The sequence below is a fragment of the Mus caroli genome, chromosome 4, assembly GCF_900094665.2.
Source record: "Mus caroli chromosome 4, CAROLI_EIJ_v1.1, whole genome shotgun sequence".
Taxonomy (NCBI): Eukaryota; Metazoa; Chordata; class Mammalia; order Rodentia; family Muridae; genus Mus; species Mus caroli.
In genome coordinates this window covers 111,300,953-111,323,114 of record NC_034573.1, presented here as the reverse complement: position 1 = coordinate 111,323,114, position 22,162 = coordinate 111,300,953, and the positions used below count along the sequence as shown (strand labels likewise).

General features: G+C 40.8%; 1 protein-coding gene across 4 annotated transcripts in view; it reads left to right on the top strand.

Moving 5' to 3' along the window:
• Nucleotides 1-22,162, top strand: part of Nfyc (nuclear transcription factor Y subunit gamma) — a 62,971-nt gene that overhangs the window by 28,975 nt on the left and 11,834 nt on the right. For 3 of the 4 annotated variants that reach the window (XM_021160775.2, XM_029475913.1, XM_029475911.1), the window contains 4 exons: nucleotides 1,403-1,515; nucleotides 9,895-9,966; nucleotides 12,220-12,333; nucleotides 17,702-17,797. In XM_021160775.2, the coding sequence (XP_021016434.1) occupies nucleotides 1,411-1,515; nucleotides 9,895-9,966; nucleotides 12,220-12,333; nucleotides 17,702-17,797 (387 nt within the window). In that variant the 5' untranslated portion in view covers nucleotides 1,403-1,410. The remainder of the gene's footprint in view (nucleotides 1-1,402; nucleotides 1,516-9,894; nucleotides 9,967-12,219; nucleotides 12,334-17,701; nucleotides 17,798-22,162) is intronic. The other variant, XM_029475914.1, reaches the window with a different exon arrangement.

The window sequence follows — 22,162 nt, the reverse complement described above, 5'->3', positions numbered from 1 at the left end:
TCTTTCTTTCTTTCTTTCTTTCTTTTGGGGGGGTGGATATTTTTCGAGACAGTGTTTCTCTGTGTAGCCTTGGCTATCCTGGAACTCACTTTGTAGACTAGGCAGGCCTCCAATTCAGAAATCCGCCTACCTCTGCCTCCCGAGTGTGCTGGGATTAAAGGTGTGCACCACCACGCCCGGCAAGGCCTTACTTCATTACAAAGTAGTTTGAAAAATGTAGGTTCAGACCTTCCTCTCTTCATCATGATTTTAGTCCACCACTTCTTTCACCTATCTTTTTTCTTTAACCCTCAACATTTATTTTCTGTGTATGTGTGTGTGCTACAGCACAAATGTGAAAGTCAAAGGACAACTTGAAGAAGCAGTTCCTTCCTGTTACCAATATCTTTGAACCATCTTATCCTCCCCTTTTTTTCTTTAAAAAAAGAAAAACAAAACAAAACAAAGTTTCATGTAGTACAGGATGACAAACTGTTTAGCCAAAGCTGACCTTGAACTCCTCATCTTGCTTCCACCTCAGACGTAGTAGGATTATGGCTTCAACTATCTTTAAAGCTTCTAATTGTTGGTGTACTGTGTTTGGGATTGTGCCAAAGCAAAGCTGGAATTAGGAAGCTATTAGGGAGTGCTCAGTTTCAGCTCAAGAGACTTCATACTACCCACTTAATTACCAGTTGTACCTTTAGCACTTTCAGTGTTTTTATTTAAGATAGATTTCTTGGCAATAAGAAGGAATAATAACATCAGAAACTCAGAGAAATAGTGTCTCAGTGTCTAACAAATAAATAAAAATTAATAAATGTAACCATTACTGTTATTTTCCAAAACCCTTTAGCCTTGTGTTCTGTGTTTATCATCAGTCCCCTATGCTACAGGCTGTGGCATGGAGTATGAGCAGCTACGGATAACTTAGAGAGCTTTGAAGACAATGATGCTGAAAATTATGAATTAGACTGGACCACAGAATTCCTTCCCATTCTGTGGGGATATTCCCATGGGAAGTTAACTTCTGATTCACATTACTACTCTTCCTCTGGCTCCTTCTCTGTGTGGCCCTCGCTGTCCGGGAACTCGCTCTGTAGACCAGGCTGGCCTCAAATTCACAAAGATCCACCTACCACTGCCTCCCTGCTGGGATTATAGGTATACATGGCCACTGCCTGGCTCAATACTTGATTTTCTAAATTGGAACTTTTTGATAATCTGTGATGTAATCTAGGAAAGTTTTGCTTCAAATGTCTTCTGTGAAGATGTAATAAATAAAGCCTATCAGCACAGCACAGACCTTAACACTGAATGAAACAAACCAGTGACAACATCTGAGGAAAGATAAATAACTAGCCCAGTCAGAAAGTATGACTTTATTATTTCTAATGTGCTTTGTGTCTGTGTGTGTTTTCAGTTGTGAAAATGTCCACAGAAGGAGGGTTTGGCGGTACCAGCAGCAGTGATGCCCAGCAAAGCCTCCAGTCCTTCTGGCCCAGAGTCATGGAAGAAATCCGAAACTTAACAGTGGTAAGGAAAAACATCGAGCTTCTAAAGCAGATCAGTAGAAACAAGACTCGGACACTTTTATTTTCAAGCATATTCAGGGGTAGTGTATTCCTGACCTGTATGTTGGGAAATAAAAATAGAATCTAACTTGTAGGAGGCAGTACCAAGGTGTGTTTGTGACAGTGGCTATCTGTTTAGATGTTCTGCTTGGAGGCAGGCTCATGTGGAACTGCGCTTTAGCCTATAGAGAGAAGCAGAGATTGTGCCTTCCTATGGTAGTTTCAGCCTGTTTCTTTAGTTATAGCCTAGTTTATTGACTGTACCAAATTTCTATAATTTTGGTAAAAACTATTGAACAGCTTATTCAGCAGGAGATCTGCTGTGAGCTAGCACTTACAGTACTAGATACACTTAGTTAAAACATACTTAGATTAGGGTTTCTCAGTAGCAGCATTATGGGATCTTTGTTCTAAGGGTCTAGTCAACTGCCAATAGCAATTTTTTCATAACTGTGATAAAAAAAAACCCCAAAACAAACTTCATAGACTAACAGATGTCCCTTTGAGCTAAAATCCTCTTCTGTTGATAACTATGAACATAGAAAAATCAGATATAATCACATTTTTAAGAAGCTTACCATCTTCTAATTGCAACTAGAGTAATATTTCTCAGTAGCTATTCACTCAGTACTTAAGGACAAAGTACTAGTGGTGAGTCCTCAAGCAATGAAAGGGAATGTACTGTGGGAGGCCCGGAGACAGTGTAGTGCCTGTTTTTCTCTGGTTGAGCTAGAGAAGGCTTTAAACAATGGCATATAGGATGTCTCAGCAGCTAAAGTACTTGCTACCAACCTGATAACTTGAGCTTTGATAAAATTTAATAAGAAACAAACAAAAAGAATAGCGTGTTTATTTTTATTGGGTCTTAAAATATGACCATTAGCCACATGGATTGGATGGGGAAATAGATTTATGCTAGGAAGCAAAAAGAGCACATGCAAAGGCTGGAGTCCTAGAGGAAAAAACCTGGGTTTAGAGGAAAAACAAAAAGATTTGTATGGTAAAGATTGGGGTAGGAATGCAGTATGTGGTACAGAGGTAGTAGCAAGAGAAAGGTGTGATAAAACAGAAGTATTTTCAGAAAACATTGTGTCTTAGCAAGTATGGAAGGAACTCCCTGTGTCTTGTGCCGTTGCTGCCTTGGCAGCATCAGCATTCTGGCCAAGCAGATGCCAGATTGTTTGTCCTGACATGGAGCTAATGTCTTAGGGTTAGCGGTGAGCAAGATTGATTTGTTTGTTTTTCTCAACAAATTCATATTTTTACCCACTTTGTTCTGTGCTGTGTTTTGTGACTCTAGTAATAACATTCAACAGACTAGATCATTGACCTCCTGGAAAATGTGTTCTCATAAAACAGACTGTAAATAAGTAAAAATTTAAACTAACTTGGTACTGTGAGTACCCATTGAGTATTTATCAGGTATTAGCATGGAGGTAATTAATGTTCTGAATATACCACTGGGTGGTGTTTGTTCACATAAGGGGGGTTTTGAATTATTGAGCTTGGCTGGACCTTTTCTGAGTGGCCTGTGCTCATAATGGATTTCCAAAAGTTTCTTTTCAGTATTCTGTCTATGCTGTTTCAGATAGAGTAAACAGAGGGCATAACAATGAAATTTATAAAGTCAGAAGTCTAGGGTGTTTTGCACAGATTTTTGAAAGATAATCTTTAATTTTAATAATCAGGATTCAGACACACACACACACACAATTTATTAGATTGGCTTATAGGATGCAACCTAGGTAGTCCAACAGTGAGTGTCTTAACAGTGGAGAATCCAAGAATCCGGTAGTTGCTCAGTCAGACCCAATAATGGTGTTGAAGGCCTAGAGGGCTGCTGGGCTTCAGTCCTGCTTGGAATCATGAAGAAATTGGTTCTCATATCAGCAGAGGAAATGTTGTAGCTAGATGAACTAGCCATTAACAGTGAGGGCAAACAGACGAAAGGCAAAGGTTCTTTCCTTCGTGTACTTCTGTGTAGGCTGCTACCAGAAAGTGCCAAGTTTAGTGGGTCTTCCTGCTTCAAATACTCTGATCAAGAAAATCCTTCACAGGAGTACCGCAGCAGTTTGTATTTTAGTTGATAACAGATTCAGTAAAGTTGACAGCCAAGATTAGCCATCATGTATATAATTTAGTGGTTATGTTTATTTGATTTTATGTGCTTTATTTGATTTAGATCAGGCTGGTGCAATACGAGTACCCTTCTGGTTCTAGTTTTGTAGGTGAAGAGAAAGAAATGAAAGAAGGAAGTTGTTTTTACTTGTTCTTCCATTGACTTAAATAAACTTGTCTCCCATGTATCTCAATTCCTTAGATCTCTACTGTGCTGTAACATCTGCTTGAAAGAATGACTGACATATAATAACTGCATAATGAATAATTGAATGAGCCAGACTTCTCCCTTCAGACTTAGTACAGAGCAATGTTAGTTCCAATTTTTCATAAGAGGGCTGGGGTGCTTGTTTCCTAAGAGTGAGGCCTGCAGTTAGTTCTCAGGCCTCTGACTATACCTCTGCCTCTGCAGCATGTCAGCACTTAATTTGTATTTTTCCAGGATTCAGTGGTACTTAATATTAGACTTTTGAAGGGAGTTGAGACAAGATCATTTTACACAGCCCTGATCAGTCTAGATTTGCACTGTGTAGACCAGGCTTGCCTTGAACTTGCAGCAGTCCTCCGGTGTCTGCTCCTAAAGCCTGGAATTACAGAAGTGTCACCACATCAAATTGATAGCAGACTTTCCCAAACGTGTCAGATCCTTTTAAAATGTTGAGCAGATTAAAAAAACCCTATTATGCATAAATTATCCAAGTATAAGTAGAACAGGACTATTTGTAAAAGTGATGTGTGTTTATATTGAGATTCTGGTTGTTCCAAAGCAAGTAACTGTACTTTGACAGGTGGTATATTTCATGATGTATTGAACATACCCGTCCTTAGTCATTTTAGTGTGAATCAATAGCAATTTATCTTTCATCTCAATTTGACCTTCCTATTCTGTACTCTAAAAAGCTCTGTAATTGTCCATAAATCCAGTTGCTCAGATGGGGATGAAGTTGGTTACAAAGTCTAGCAAAGCATCATGTCCTTCAGTGATTACATTGTATATTCCTGTTCACCTGGACTCCAGGGACAGGTAATAACAGGTTTTCATACTCTTTTAAATCCAGATTTCCCTCCACCCTCTGTCCCTGTCACTTCTATGGGGTGTGTGGGGTGAGGGTGGGATCCTTTCAGCTTTCCAAACACTAGAATTACAAGCATTTAGCACCATGTAAAGTCATAGTAGACATCTTGTCATTGAGTTTTATAATCATCAGGACCTTTAGAGTGGAGAGGAGAAAGCTAATTTAGTCTTTGAGGGAGTAGATTGGACAAATGACGAGGATCCTGATTCTTGAGAAATTTAGTCTTCCCCTGACTGACTTTCTATGTCTGGTTCAACCTTCAGGTAGCTGTAATTTAGTAATCAAGTCATTTAAAGTTCCATCTTTTCATGCTGAACACTTCTAGGTTGGACAAAGACATTTCTAACATGATAGTCAAATTATATTGACCAAATATAACCAAGCAAGAACATGGAAGACTGACAGACTGTTAAAAGACAGACCCTGGGGACTGAAGAGATGGGTCAGAATTTAAGAGCACTGGCTGCTCTTCCTGAGGATCTGGATTCAGCTCTCAGCATCCACATAGCAGCAGCTCATAACCATCTATAACTTCAGTCTTAGGGGATACAGCACCTTCTTCTGGTCTCTGGGGAGCAGGCAATTACGTAGTGCATAGATATACATGCAGGGAAAATACTCATACACATAAAATGAATAAAGATAAATCTTAAAAACAAATAGAGCTGGGCGTGGTGGCGCAAGCCTTTAATTCCAGCACTTAGGAGGCAGAGGCAGGCAGATTTCTGAGTTCGAGGACAGCCAGGGCTATACAGAAAAACCCTGTCTCAAAAAAACCAAAATAAATAAATAGATAAATAGATAAATAAATAAATAAAACAAATAGGTACTGGGCCAGGCATGGTAGCTTCATTTATTCCCAGCACTGGGTATTTTTTAAAGGCAGGTATATCTCTGAGTCCAAAGTCAGCCTGGTCTACATAGTGGTTCTAGACCAGCCAGAGCTACATGATGAGACCCTTCTTCAACAACAACCCATATAGATAGGCCAAATGCTATAATCTCTTTCTGTACATCTGTGCTTTGCAGACTTACAGAGTGACCCATAATCTTCACTCTTGATGATAGTTATGAAGGGAATTTTTAAAAAACCAATCAAAAAATCTTGATATCAGGATTCTACTCCTGAGTTCTATTTTGTCGGTTTGCAGCAGAGTGCAGGCAACTTGATTTTCTTTTTTTTTTTTTTTTTTTTTTTTTGGTTTTTTTTATATTTTTTTTTTTAATTATTTTTTTTCCTTTTTATTTTCAAAGCTATCCCAAAAATCCCCCCCCCCCCCCCCCCCCACACACACACACAACTTGATTTTCAAAAGCTTCCCCTAGACATTTCTAGAATGAAGCCAACCATTAGAATGACTACTTTCAGAAGGATGAGAATCGTGACTTTCTGGAGTGTCCCAGTGAGCTTAGTAAGGAGATTTCTGTTACTTAGAACTCGGGGTTCTGTAGTGTAGCTTAGAACCTACTACTGACTTTTCTTTGGCTTTCAACTTGAGTAATTTCAAGTCTCCGGAAACTTGGCACTGTAACACAGTAGTAATTTAAGTGTAGTTCTCAGACCATAGTCAGGAGCACCATAGTGTTCAAAGATGCTCTTCTGCAGTTTACTCATCCAGTTCCCAAAGAGCAGAGGAAGAGTTTGGGTTAGTCCTTCCTCAAGTCAGCTGGGAGGAGTCAATGCTGTTTACTCTCACAGCGCTGCCTGCTGATGTTAAGTCAGCATGGGGATTCAGTAAGCTGTAGTAGAGAGATCTCCTTTTCTGCAAACTTACTTTGGGCTCTTATGTGTATCTAGAAAGCTGGAATGGAAGTCTAGAAAACTCAGCTGTTGTCAGGAACAGTTAACCTCACCTGACAGAACTCCCTGTTATGATCTATTTTTCACACAGTGCATCTTTAAAAAAATGTTTTTAATATTTTTTATGTAGAGAAGTGTTTTGTGTTGCCTGCATGTATGTATGGGTGGTACATGTGTGGTCCTTGTAGATGTCAGAAGAAGGCTTCAGGTCCTGTGAAACTGGACTTAAAGATGCTTGTGAGCTGCCATGTAGTGCTGGGAACCAAACCCAAGTCTTCTGCAAGAACAGCTGTGCTCTTTCCAGCAGCCCCCACATACTTCCTTTTGAAGAGGGACACTTCAAGGCTTGGGGATCATGAGACCTCACAAAAGAAAAAGGTTGGGTAGGTTAGCTACAGGGAATTTGATGCCCCTTTTTGGCCCCTTCAGGCAGTCTTACACATGTGACATATACATACACAGATATTCATGAGTATGTACAAAAAAATAAATCTTAAAAAATTTCTTTTGTCAATTTCACACATTTATGCAATGTATATTGATCATATCCACCCCAGATCTTCCCTCCCAATGCTTCTAGACCTCCCTGAACATTCCCCTTCACCTTCATAGCCTTTTTAAAAAGAACTAAGTCACTGTTGCCAGTTTTACCTGCATGGGCATGGGTGTGGAGTCTTCCATAGAAGCTTGAGTGATCTAGTAGTGACCTTACTCCCAAGAAAAATGACCCTCCTCCTGCCCTCAGTTGCCAGTGACCCCCCAGTTGGAGTTGGAGCCACATGAGCCCCTCTTGTCCGTGATGAAATGTTGACTGGCTTGATCTTCCAAGTCTTCTATACGTAACCATAGGTGCTGTCCGTCCATGAGTTCAGCAGCCATGTCATATCCAGAAGGCAGCATCCACAGCATCACTCCTAGTCCTTGAGCTCTTACATTCTTCTTAACCCTGTTTCCACAGTTTCCCTGAGCCTTTGAAGGATCAATAAAATGTCTCATTGAGGGAGAGATACGCATCAGTCAGTTATTTTTAGCACTTGACTGAGTACAAATTACTCACTGTAAAAAGAGCTTCTGTGATCAAGGCTGAAAGCAGAATTAATAATTGTGTATTAATGTAAATATTTAGAAGATAGTTTTATATTGACATTTAGAAAAAACTGGGATTACAGACTGCCACGGTGGGCTAGAAAGGCTTTTAGATTTGGGAGGAGGGGGGAGAGAGAGAGAGAGATCAACTCTGGGCTTTGGTTATGTAATCTTAGACATTAAATGACAAATGGCAGTACATTTGCAAGAGAGCTAACTCTTATGTGCTGTATGTATCCAGGGAGAACTTTGAGAGTTACATCCCTTTCCTCTGGTATTTTTGAGTAAGTAGCATTATCATCTTGTGTGATGTGCTACGCTAGTAAGAAGGCAAAGGATAGATTTCAGTGATTATACATTTTAAAACGTGCCTCCAGTCCAACTCCCTCTTTCTCTTGCTACCCTTTGCTCTCAGGTCATACTTCTCACACTGCATGCAGGTGGGATTGGTTCTTACTTTCTCTCTGTGAGAACACAAGCTTTTGCATCACTTACACATAATTTCTACCTTACCTTTCCTGTGGAATTTTTCCCAACTCTTCTTTTCTCCTAGACCCAATTTGACAGCTGTTACTTTCTTCTTTGTGTCTCCGTGGGACTTTATACTCTCTAGTGTAAGATAGAGACTGTATAATGTTTTTGATATGACTGTCTTTGGCAAATCACAAGTTCCTCAAGAATAGGGGTAGGGTTGCACATTCACGTAGTTTAGGTGTCATAGGTTAGGCTGGGCTGTAGGAATGAGTTAAAGAGGAGCAGAAGCAAGGTTAGAAATAGTGTCTTCTGTCTCCCGGTTAAGTTGTAATAACCTGGATATCTCTGCTTCTACCACTCCCAAGGTTAGTTATAGTAGAGGCTTCATGGAGAATGTTACCAAATTTGGAAAGAAAAAGATCAAAAGGTGATGTTTGAGCTTGTAGAGCTGAGTATAGCCAGGAAGCTTGTTGGTCTATGGAGAGACGTTTGGGTTTTTTGGTTCTTCTTTTTTTTTTTTTTTTTTTGGTTTGTTTTTGTTTTTAAGTTTCTGCCTTGAAGGTATTCCTCTATGCTGCCAGTTCTTGTACTTTATGTTTGGTTTAGTGTTTTGGTTTGTTTGTTTGCTTGCCTGAGACAGAGTTTCTCTGTGTAGCCCTGGCTGTCCTGGAACTGCAACTCATTCTGTAGACCAGGTTGGCCTCAAACTCAAGTAGATCACCTGCCTCTGCCTCCTGAGTGCTAGGATTAAAGCCATGCACCACCATATCTTTTAGATAGTTTATCCTAATTTTTTTCTTCTATAAAGCCTCTCTCCCACTTACCCCCACCCCACCAGCCACTGGATTCTGAGAAACCTGGTGATATTTTTCTAGAATGCCTTTGATACATAGAGTTTTCTGTTTGTTTCAGAAAAGAAAATCTACTTGTGCTTGTTAATTCAAATAATAGTTCCTCCTTCTATAACATGATAACATAGATACCCAGGTGATCATACTGGGTTTAGAGAGCCATGCCCATATGAACACTCAGGAGATACCTAACTTCAGCACATATATTGCTGATTTTAGCACTCCACCATGTCTTCTCTTCAAGGTTATTTTTTATTTCTAGAATTATATCCACTTTTGAACATGTGTTAAAATAGCAGTAGTTTCAGAATAAAGCAAGAGGGGGTGAGGCTTAAATTGTACATAAATTGAGTGGTGACACTCAAAAAGTCCTTTCTTAAATCCTAGCCAGTGTAGTGTATTTTCCCTATCCTGTTTCTGTTTAAGAAATAAGTAGCAGTCATGATTCTAGAAGGCAGCTGCTGAATTTACCCTCATTTTCAGGTTCCCTACAGAATAGAGAACTGCAGCAACGTCAGGGAAAGCTCTGTGAATTTGAGGCCAGTAATGAGATCCTGTCTCAGACAAACTCAAAAGAACTGTCAGGACAGGGAATGCCTTGGAGGAGAAATTTTATTTTAATCTGCTTGTTGTAGATTAGTAACTTGGTTCCAGAAAAGGAAGGAAGAGGGGATGCTTGAAATGAACTTCTTCTAAGCAGAGGCAAAGATCCTGTTAGTGGTTGACTTTCCTTCATGAGTGCAGTCTGAGAGTTTGGAGCTCTACAAGGGCTGAGGAAGAGTTTTGTTTAGAGCGTGTGTTTTGTTAATTTATCTGTCCCTCTTTCCTTGCTGCATTTCCTGAGCTGGGCTCTGTCCCAGTCTGTCTGCCAGTGCCTGTGCTCAGCTACTTTGTTGCCCACTCCACACTCATGTGCCTCTTATTGCTCATTTCAGAAAGATTTCCGAGTACAGGAACTCCCACTGGCTCGTATTAAGAAGATTATGAAACTGGATGAAGATGTGAAGGTGAATTCACATTATTTTTATATTAGGTTCATATTAGAGCTAAAACTATAGGTACTGATTATTCCCCTATAGCTCAAGGTTTAACATAAATAAAAATATTATGTTACTTATGTTTTTTATTTGGCTTTTAATTAAAGTAGAAGTAACTTTAAATGAAACAGTTTTAGTTATTGAATGATTTTTCTTTGAAAATTGGGATATCATGGAATTTTTTTCCTCCAAGATACTTAGTGTTTGCTTTGAGATCAGGTGCTACCCCTGATTCTTTGCACTTCACAGTGTAAACATTTGCATACATCAGCTCAACAGAGCGCTGCTTTCCTCTCAGCACTTGCTACAGTCTCAAACCACCTGAGCTACAAGAAATTTCAAATAATACTGCATTGCCTTAGTTACTTCTCTGTTGTTGTGATGAGAGAGTGTGACTAAGGCAGTTTATAACAGGCTTTATTGGGGCTTATAGTTTCAGAGGGCTAGAATCTATGTTCCCTAAGTCAGGGAGCTTGCAACAGGTAGGTAGATATGGTACAAGCAGTTGCTAGGAGCTCACTGTTTTATTCTCCCCTCTGACAAATTTTCTCTGTATAGCCCTAACTTGTCTTAGAACTCTCTGTGTAGACTAGGCTGGACTTGAATTCAGCTATCCACCTCCCTCTGTCTCCTGAGTACTGGGATTAAAGGTGTTCACCATAACCTCCCTGCTGGAACTCACTTTTTTTTAAAATTAATTAATTAATTTTCTTTACATCCTGATTGCAGCCCCCTTTTCCAGTTCTCCCTTTGCAGCCCCTCCACCATACTCCCCTCCTCGGAGAAGGGTGAGGCCCTCCCTGGGTATTCATCCTGCCCTGGCACATCAAGTCATTGCAGGATTAGGTGCATTCTTTCCCACAGAGGCCAGACAAGGTGGCCAGTTAAGGGAATGAGATCCACAGGCGGGCAACAGATTCAGGGACAACTCCCACTTCAGTTGTTGGTGAATGGAGCTCACATTTTAAAACGCAAGCACCAGGTAGAGAGACTGGAATGATACAGGCTTTGAAACCTTAGAGCCTGCCCCCAGTGACATACCTCCTGGATTAGGCCACACTTCTAATCCTTCCCAAAGAATTCCAACTGGGGACCACATATTTAAATATATGAGCCTTATGGAGGCCATTTTCACTCCAAACTACCAAATGCACCTTTCTGATATTTTGATTATTTTAAAAACAAACAAACCATGAGTGAATCGTACTTGTGAAAGGATTAATCCCTGGCCTTTTTTTTTATTATTCCTAGAAGTTTACCTCTAATTATGATTCTTAGGGAAGAATAGTTCTGACTCTTTACCTCTCAAAATGTGTAAAGTCTTTGAATTTGCAAGGGAAACTAACAGTTCATATAGTTCTTACCTTTTATTAGCTTCTGTGAGTTTGTTTGTTTGCGTCTTGTTAAGACAGGTGTCACCTCATTATATAGCCCAGGTTTGGCTAGAGCTCTTGGTTTACCTGTCTCTGCCTCATGAGTGTGGTATTATAGGCATGTGCCACCTTGCCTACACACTACACAGCTATAGAAGTGTGCACAAAGATGAACCTATGTTGGTAGAACCAAGATCCCCATTCTCATCTTATATATCTTTAACTCTATCTACAGCTGCTCTTTACAGCTTTGGTTGAAGTCAGACATATTAAGACAGCTTAGTACATGTCAGGCACTGTGCTGGATACACTGGCCACCCCCACTTATTTCCCTCAGTCACACCGAAAGTTTGTTTTGTTTTGTTTTTAAGTTTAAGAAAACCAGAAAAGTGAGAAATATGAGATTTTATCCCGATCCATTGGTGCCCAGGCTCATTGTCTTTTCTCAAGTGGTTTCTTGGGATTCAGATCTAAACTCCGCTACCTGCTGGCTCTATAGCTATGGCTACATCACTTTACTTTCTTAAATTCTACTTTTTTTGAAGGTTAAAGAGAGTAAGCACCGGTACCTCTGTAATCCCAGCATTGGGAGGTGGAGGCAGGAAAACCAAGTGTCTAAGGAGCATGGTCTGAGACACTGATGAAAGCCAAGAGTAAACACCATGCCTTGACCTGGCAGTCATAGGTGCTGTGTCTTACTCCTACTCGGGGATTTAGTTTACTCTGGACGCTCCAGAGGCTACCACTTTATTTTTTAGTTCTTGTCTAAAGGTTGGCATCAACGCAAGAGGCTGACTGGCTTGAATGCTTTATCTGGTGGTTAACAGTGCATGCCTACAATCTCTTACAGATGATCAGTGCAGAAGCCCCTGTGCTGTTTGCTAAGGCAGCCCAGATTTTTATCACTGAGCTGACTCTTCGAGCCTGGATCCACACAGAGGATAACAAGCGTCGTACTCTTCAGGTAATGCAGACTCACATTGGTAAAACTAGGGCAAGCAACTTGTCTTCTCCCATGCTTTGGACTGATGGACCTCTGCCAAGCTGATATGTAACTGTGATCTTTCTCTGTTGAAACACAGGTATACTTTGTAGATACAATGATGGTATTTCCTTTCTAAGATTATTAGTTTACAGTTCTCACAAGGTTTTCACAGCTTAGTGATGGAGCACACTCTTTTACTTGGTGCACCTACACAGAGGCAAAGCTCAAGTCATCCAGTGCTTGCCTTTTTCTAGATGTAACTTCTGTTGGAAACTGAGAGCTGTTGGGAAAAGACAATCCCCAAAGAATTCAAGGTCTCATTCACTGCATAGATACTTATTTTTTGTTCCTTGTCTGCCTTCCTTGAAGTTGTTTTCTTTTGTTCTCTTTTTACTTTACTATTTTGTTGTGTTTGTTTGTTTGTTTGATTGATTGATTGATTGATTCAGGGCCTCACCATGTAACTCTGGCCAGCCTAGAACTCATTATGTAGGCCAGGCTGACCTTGAACTCATTGAGATCCACCTGTCTTTATTTTAACCTAGCAAGTCAATATTTATATTGTCTGTAGAACCCTCGATGATACTAGTTCTCAAAATTCTTTCTTATTATCTAGGCACTAGCTCTTAGAGCAGCAGTTCTCAACCTGTGAGTCAAGACCCCTTTGTGGGTCTCACCAGTAGCAAAATCACAGTTACAAAGTAGCAGTGGAATTAATTTTCTGGCTGGGGACATTAAAGTGCTGCAGCATTATAGAGGTTGAGAACCACTGTCCTAGAAGAAAGGTTTTCCAGATACAGACAAAAAAGGCGGGGAAGGTGTGTAGATACAAAGGACTGAAAGTATTTTTAATAAAGCCAATGAGTTCTTCATTTTCCTTTACCTACAAAAGTGGAAATGTATATGCCTACTCATTTCTATGTTTACTGAACACCTAAACTGTGACAGGACCTGTTATATGCCCTGTACATCAGCTGTGTACAAAACAGATACAGATCATATGCTTGTGGAGTGTGTAGCTAAGTGCAGATGCACGTTAAGTAGAAGTTAAGATTTGTATCTGGGCATGATAGTATAAGCCTGTAATTCCAACCTCAATAGACAGGAGCAGGATGATCACGGGGAGTCTGAGGCATGTTTGGTTGACACAGTAAAATTCAGGGAAATCAGAGCCACATGAATCAGGGAGATGTCTCAGTAGATAAAGTGGTTGTCATGTAAGCAGGAGAATCTGAGTCCACCTCTGCAGAACCCATGTAAAAAGCCACACACGGTGGTCTGCTTCTGTGTTAGGAAAGAGACAGGTGGGTTTCTGGAGCTCATTTTTTCAATCAGTTTAGCCAAATCATTGAGTCCCATGTTCTGTGAAAGACTCTGTCTCAAAAAAACATTAAGATGGAGAGAGACTCAGGAAGACTCTGATATCAGTCCCTGGCCTATGCATGCACTTGCACGTATGTATACCACACACACAAGTTAAGATTTATAGGCTTTACTGTTTATTTAATTTTGGGACAGGGTCTCTGTGTAGTCCAGGCTGCCCTGAATTATCTTCCCAGTCCTACTTATTTAAAAATATTGTGTCGGGCATGGTGGTGCACGCCTTTAATCCCAGCACTTGGGAGGCAGAGGCAGGTGGATTTCTGAGTTCGAGGCCAGGCTGGTCTACAAAGTAAGTTCCAGGACAGCCAGGGCTATACAGAGAAACCCTGTCTCAAAAAACCAAAAATAAATAAAATAAAATAAATAAAAATATTGTATGCATATGTACATGCATACTGTGGAGGCCAGAAGAAGGCATTGGATCTTCTGGAGCTGGAATTATAAGTGGGTGCTAGGAACCAAACTTGGATCCTCTGAAAGAACAGAACATTCTCCTAACCACCTCTCCAACTCTAGGTCTGAAATTTTTGATTTTCCTGAGTGCCAGGATTATAGGTATGTGCCACTATGCCCAACCACTATAGTGCATGGTGTCTGCACACTGTCTCTCACTCTCTTGTATATGTATATATGTACATATGATCTTGTATGTATGTATGTATGTATATGATACATGTGTTGGGGTGGTATATAATCTTGTAAAAGCTATTGTCTAGGTCAGTTCAGATTAAAAAGTAAAATGGAGAAAGTACTTGAATAATAGCCCTCCTAAAAGGTGATAGCAGGGCCTGGCAAAATGACTTAGCTAGGTGAAGTACATTAGACACACACACACACACACACACACACACACACACACACACACACACACGGGATAACCTGAGTTCAATCCATGGTGGAAGAAAAGAGCAAAGCTGCTGATCACTACACTCATACCATAGCATGCCTAATCTTACTGTGTCCCCTCTATAATTAATACAAAGGGTTTTAAAGGTAATGGCCATTAAGCCTGTGTGCAGCATCACTAGTCATCTGTGAGTAAGAGCTTAAAACCACAGTGAAAAATGTTCTAATCAACCAGAATTGATTAGGCCAGTATAGGTGTAGAAGGTATCTAAAAATGAATGCTGGTTAGAATGTACGGTGGTGTAATCACTCTTAAAAACCTACTTAACAATTTGCAAGAGTTAAACACATACTTACTCTAACTTGGCCATTCTACTCCTGGGTTTGCATTCTTACTTACTCATTTGTATGTTGTATTTATAACAAACTTATTTTTAATAGCTCAAAACTGGGAACAACTCAGCAACCCATCAGAAATATATAAACAGGTGGTGCACGCCTTTAATCCCAGCACTTGGGAGGCAGAGGCAGGAGGATTTCTGAGTTCGAGGCCAGCCTGGTCTACAAAGTGAGTTCTAAGACAGCCAGGGCCACACAGAGAAACCCTGTCTTGAAAAACCAACCAAACAAACAAACAAAAAAGAAATATATAAACAAATTCTGTTATATCATGAAATGGATCAGGATTTAGGATGTAAAGACTCCTGCTCCATATAATACAATAAAACTAAAAACTAGTAAAGATCCTAGAGGAAATTGTCTAGTGTATATTAAAGCACCACCTCCAGTGATAATGATCAGTGCTTCCTCAGTTGTAGGGTTAGTGTTAAATTTCTGTATTTCACTGAAATGAGTAACTCAGTAAAATATTAAGGAAGGCACAATAAAATGGGAGTGATGGTGCATACCTTTAATCCCAGCATTCCTGAGACAGAGGCACATGGAGCTCTTGAGTTCGAGACCAGCGTGGTCTACAGAGTGAGTTCCAGGACAGCCAGGGCTACACAGAGAAACTATCTCAAAACAAAACGAAACATCAAACTAACAAACTAACAGATATATACTTGGGAAGTGAAAGCAGGTTCTAGAGTACAAGGTCATCCTTGGCATATTCTCTCTCTCTTCTTCCCCCTCTACCCCCTCCCTCTCTCCCCCTACCCCCTCAAATTCAGGGCTAACCTGGGCTATAAGAAGGGTAGAAAAGATCAATTTAAATGAATTGAAATGTTTGCCTTTGTGTGTGTTTGGAGGTACTTTATTTTTTTCCTTCATTTCATTCTTAGGAAGCTGTTTAGTTAGCATGAATAGGTGTCATCATCAAGAACGCTATACTAGCGTGTTCATCTTAGATGAGTTCTGGCAGACTTTAAGATAATGCCCTTCTTCGGTTAGGAGGGTTTATTATCAAGTTGGTAGTTGGCAAGAATGGTGGATTGGAGGCTTGCATTTCAGTGGCTTGGAGCCATGACAGATACTAGGGAAGGAAAAAAACAACATTTCCATGACTCCTTTTGGCCCTTTGCTTAAGATGTGGGATCTAGAGGTTGCTAAGGAGTTTTTTGAGTTTGTTTGTTTTTCCTTGTTATGCTATTGTCAAGGATTTCAAACATAAAGTTTATAGTGAGTACCTGTATAGTTTTTCCCCAAATTCTGCTGTTAAAAGTTTTACTTTAGCAGGCCACAGGATAACTAACCAGGGCTATACAGAGAAACCCTGTTTTGAAAAACAAACAAATTGGGCTGGTGAGATGGCTTAGCAGTTAAGAGCACTGACTGCTCTTCTGGATGTTATGAGTTCAAATCCCAACAACCACATGGTGGCTCACAACCATCCCTAATGAGAAACAAATAATAATACTTCAAAAAACCAAAAAAACAACAAAAAACCTATGGACTGGAGTGAGTGGGGCCCGGGAGCAAGCGGGGCCCAGAGCAAGAAGGAGAAGGGAAGGGGGCGGGGAGGATAAATAAATAAAGTAAGAAAAACAAATTTATTATACCTCTCACTTCAGCCATGAAGTGATCTATTTTTAAATACATTTCAAAATTTACTTTCCCATATATACTTAACTATATCACTCACTTGAGCTTAGTGGTTTTGGTTTTGTTTTTATTTTTTTAACCTTAAAACTTTCAATAAAGTACACAAATCATATGGGAGAAAGTGTTGATTTTTATTATTCAAAGGAAGGGGAATATCAGACTTGAAGAGAAAGTCCACCTGTGACATTCTTTTCAGCTGACTCCTGTGTTCACTACCTACCTATAGTAAATTCAGGCTTGAGTATTCAGGCTCAAATTCAGATTAAACTATTCATTAAGCAATGCAGTTTTGATTTCTAAACTAAAACCCATAGGTAACATAAAAATCAAGTGACTGGGGCTGGTGAGATGGCTCAGTGGTTAAGAGCAGTGACTGCTCTTCAGAAGGTCCTGAGTTCAAATCCCAGCAACCACATGGTGGCTCACAACCATCCGTAACGAGATATGACTCCCTCTTCTGGTGTGTCTGAAGACAGCTACAGTGTACTTACATATAATAAATAAATCTTTAAAAAAAAAAAAAATCAAGTGACTGGATTATAAGTGCCTGTAAAAAGAAAACAACAACAAAAACCCAAACAGTGCTTAGGGCCTTTAAAAAGATCATACAAGTGAATGATGGGCTGACCTTGTGGACCACAGAATGCCAGTTGAGACTGCTGGCTTTGTCCTGAATTAGCCAGAGGATGGTGGTTTTACAACTTTATGGAAGCTTTGAAACCAGGACAAGCAGAAATAGTGGTGAGTAGGGCTCAGATGTCCTGTCCTAGAGCACGCGATATGTGTATCTCTTTCGTTGATTTCTGTCCAGCAAGTCTGCTATAAATTGGGCTGTTCTTATTTTTAGCTCTAGACAAACCTAGAGATTTTTAATACAGTCTAAAAGTCATCTCTTTGGGCTGGGGTATAGCTCAATGGTAGAATACCTGTCTAGCTTGTATAAAGCCCTAGGTTTAATCCCAGACACTGGGACTAGGGGATAGGATAGGATCATGCCCTTTTACTTGAAGGATAACAGCCAAAAGAACTAGATTCTTCCTAGGCCAGTTTTTAACTTTGTTTTTCTTTGTTACAGAGAAATGATATTGCTATGGCAATTACAAAATTTGATCAGTTCGACTTTCTCATCGATATTGTTCCAAGAGATGAACTGAAACCTCCAAAGCGCCAGGTGAGCAGGGAGGGTTTGCTCAGCTGCCACCTCCAGGGCCTGGGCAAGATGCTCTCCGGGGCTCCTCCCACCCACTCAAAGCATTTCTTGTTTGTGGTTCTCTTCTGTAGTCCAGATCATCCTCAGCATCTCCTTCTACTCATTTATGGGTACTTTTAACTCAGTGCCTCTGGGGTGGTGTTGCAGTGAGAACAAAGTTAAAAAGACTAGTCCCAATAGCGGGGTGAAGCTCAGTTCAGGATTTCTTCATCTAAAATAAAAGCTTTTTTCAGCCAGTCAGTTTTCAGATTCTAAGAAACAACCTCTTTGTGCCTAGTGATCAGATTGGAGCCAGTGGCTTTTATTCTCTTACTCTGTGCTGTGTCTCTGTAGTGTGATGACTCTACCCATCATCCACTGAGTCAAAACCTATGACCCCATGACCCCAGGAATCAATAATTAAAGTTCCCTAGATGCTTTAGTGTCCAGTGAAGTTTTAGAACCACCATTTACATTTTTCTTTTTAATTACAAGAACTGAGTGTCTGCCCTTCTTCTGCCTGTTCATCTCCAAAGATCACACCATTTGTTTTGTTCAGCAGTTGGGTGCATATAACTTAGTTGTGATTGTGATAGACCCCAGTCCTATAGAGCTCATTGTTTTAGGCACACAGTTTGCATGATTCACTAGGTTTAGTGTAATATGTCTCAGAGAAGTAAAGCCATACCATGTCCTGCTTGTTTTATTTTTGTTCATAAGATATAAGTGTTTTTAACAAATTATTTTGTAGTACACTGTTTAAAGTCATTTAATGACAACCATTCTCCCCATGTTGACCTGTACAAATAACCAATCAGAAAACGTGTTGGAGAAGTGGGCATCCTAATTGACATTAATTCTGACCCTGCATGAGGGTTTTTGGGTTAGCAAGCCCTGGGTCACCTCCTTATGGGAGCAGGTTGTGCCTCACTGAAGCTCTTTATTTTTCTGGGCAGTCTTTGCTACTGTAAACATCCTTGACTGGAAGCTGTAAGGTGTTGAGAGGAGCTTTCAGTCGGATGTTTACAGCGGCAGGCTGCCACAGTCGTCCCCGGCTGCGCTCATCGGCTTTGAGACATTGCAGGTTTGTGCCCATGAACTTGTCTCCTTTTCTTGGGTTACTTCCTTTCTCTCTGAGAAGTCACAAGAACTCAGACGGCCTCTCTTCATTTGGAGCTGATAATACCATGAGCCTGTTTTCCTTATTGGATTTTTGCTCCCATGTATCCACCAGAAGCTTCCTTTAAAGACAAGGTGGTAAGATCTGTGATGCAGTCAGGCATTGCTCTTATTGTACTGATTGTTCACTATGGGCTGCCTGCTGAATAGATGACTAAAGAGGAAGTTATTATCCTATACCAGTGGCTCTCAACCTTCCTCATGCTGCACCTTTTAATACAGTTCCTCATGTTGTAATAACCTCCCAACAATAACATTTTTTCATTGCTATTTCATAACTGTAATTTTCTACTGTTATGAATTTTAATGCAACTATCTGTTTTTCAGTAGTCTTAGGTGATCCATGTGAAAGGATCTTTCCATCCCACCAAGGGGTCACAACCCACAGGTTGAGAGCTGCTGACCTATACCTTCCTCCAAAGAAGTTTGTTCTTCTGGGTCTGTCAGGGTGTTAGATTTGCTAGTGGTCTACCCCATCTCCCTCTTTTGTTGTTTGGTTTGGTTTGGATTTTGGCTCTCCCTGTGTATCCCTGACTAGACTGTGTAGACCAGGTTGTTCTGGAACTCGGAGAGATCTATCTGCTTCTGCCTCCTGAGTGCTGGTATTCAAGGCATGGACCACTACACTTAGTCCATCTCCCTTTAAAAGGTATACAGCAAGAACACTCCTTTAGCTGCCTGGTTTTAGTTCTTTGTAGGTGTTTGAGCTATTGATTGGCATCCTATTCAGGACAGCTGCTGCCTGGCATTTAAAAGGTTGAGATTGCTGAAAGCTGGCCTGAAATTCTAAGATAGCATTTTTTAATTCTCTGTAGACATGAAGTTTTCCCAAGCTCCAAATTGGCTGGCACCTCCTAAAGTCCTTTAAAAGTGCCTACTCTCCAAAACACACCCTCTAAAGGAGGCAGCGGTTCACCCTGCCACTAAAGCAAATGTATTTTTCCCCTACTCTGGAGCTGGCTGCTCATCAGTGTAGTGATGACCCTGTGCTGTGATACTGTTTGTTCACTGTCACTGTTTTTCAGTCTCAGCATTGGAGAAGCCTCTGTTAGTGTGGAGCAGGTACCCTTCTGTACTGAGTGTTAGCATGGAGCAGGTACCTTTCTGTACTGACCTAGTCGGTCAGGTGTTTTCCTAGGGCTTGGTGCTGATCCATCTGGAAAGGGAGACACTGAATTATGAGGCTTCTCAGAGATGATTTGGAATCTCCCTCTCTCTTTTTTGCCATGAAAGTAAGTAGATTGTCTGCAAGTAGATGGTAGTTGAGGGTTGACTTCTCCCCCACTAAGCTATGAGTTGAAAGTTCCTTGCTCATTGAAATGTCATTATCTTTTCACCCATTTCTTTAAATCAAGCATCATCATTTCCTGCTAGCTTGACCTCCATTTGCAGAATGAGTCTTCATAAAGCAGAAGAACCTTACTTGTGCCTCCTTCCATCACAGCAATTTGAAAATAGCCATGCTTGTCCTGACAACAGTGTTCTAGAAACTGTCTGATTCACTATTACCTGTGAGGATGCAGTGGGAAGAAGCATGGGAGGCACCTGCCTGCCTGCCTGAGAGCTTTGGCTAAAGCACTATTTTGGGTTCTGGCAGAGGTATTTAAAGAATTTGCTTTTTATCTTGGAAAAACAAAACAAAACCCTTGTTCAATGTTGTAATTATGGACACCTAGAGCTGATCACCGGTCAAAGGCAGGAAGTGACCATGTCCCCAGCTGCTCTGTGTTCTCAGTTCTTAATACTCTCATAAGCCAAGGGTGTTTCCACTGTTAAGTCTGGCCTTCCTATTTCTAAAATAGGAAGGGGAGATCTCAGTGAGGGGAAAAATAGACACTGAACTTATTTCCACAGCTTTGGAAAGAGCAGTTGACCTCAGTTTTGTGGTCTAAAGGAGTATTGGTATGTATCCCTGCCAAGACATGGTTGCCAGCTGATTTTTGCTTAAAATGGAAAAGAAACCAAAATTGAAATGGACCTGGCTTTGACTTGAAGTTGAGAAAATAAAAGGAGCTCTCCTTTTTTTTATTTTTTTTTTACCTCTGCTGAAGGTTGAGGACTGAAACTGTGGGTTTGAAGCATAGACTACATTATCGCAGCAGGTCAGCTTATGCTTAAAATCTTGCTTGGATAACCAGAACGTTAGGAACAGTTTTGTGTTCTGGGTTGATGACCATTGAGGAACCTTGTTGTGTTGTGATTGGAATGTCTCAGAGGCTAGTTATTCATGATCCCAGTTACAGGATTAACAGGCAGGCACTTAGCCTGGTACTACAAGGACAACTTTTCCCACACACTTGGTCACAGATCTGAGGCACTCTTTTGTAGAGTTACTGGTTATAGCTGTTCAGTTTAGAAGAATTCATACTGCAGTCAGTATGCATTCAGAAAAGTACTTCTCTGTCTCCAGCTCAGGTAGTATATACCAGTGCGTGTATGGAACTACCAGGGACAGTAGCAAGCAAGCAAGCGAGAGGCAGTAGTACTTACATCTGAGCAGAACTGACAGTTTGTCATGCAAGTACAAAATCTCACAATAAGTGTCCGTGACAGTGTCATGGAAGCGCACTTTAGAGAGCATTGAGCAGGTGAGAAGGTCTCAGTACTTTGAGAAGTATCTCGTTTTTGAAACCTGACAGGGGTAGCTCTGAATAAGGAAGTGAATAAAAGTAGCTAATATTCTTACTCAGCCCATGTGGTCAAATATATTTGTTGTCCTGGACGGGGACACTATGTGTCACAGGTCACTCGGGATGAGACGCTGATCTCTAGGTGGTCAGAGGCCTACCAGCCCCTGGGCTGTAACCATGTTGTAGTGTGTGTAAACATCCTACACTCTCAGCTGTGAGCTCAAGGTGGCTGGGAGAGGGTTGTTTACTCCTTCTGCCATGGAAAACGTCAGCTGAAGAACAATCTCTTCACCCGACAGATCGGACAGAACGCTGCCTCCCTAGTCAGCCAAAGCAGCGCCCCAGCGGAGAGCTATCGTCAGGTCCCCTGGGTTGCACTTCTGTGGCTAAGTACAACTAGACTCAGATGCTATGCTGGGGTAGACACATCAGTGATGAACATAGAGCTTTCAGTGTGTTGTGAAAGCTGGAAAAGCCTAGGAAAAGCTGTTTCCTCTCTCCCTGATAGGTCCCTTCTGGAATGAGGAGTGCTGTTTTT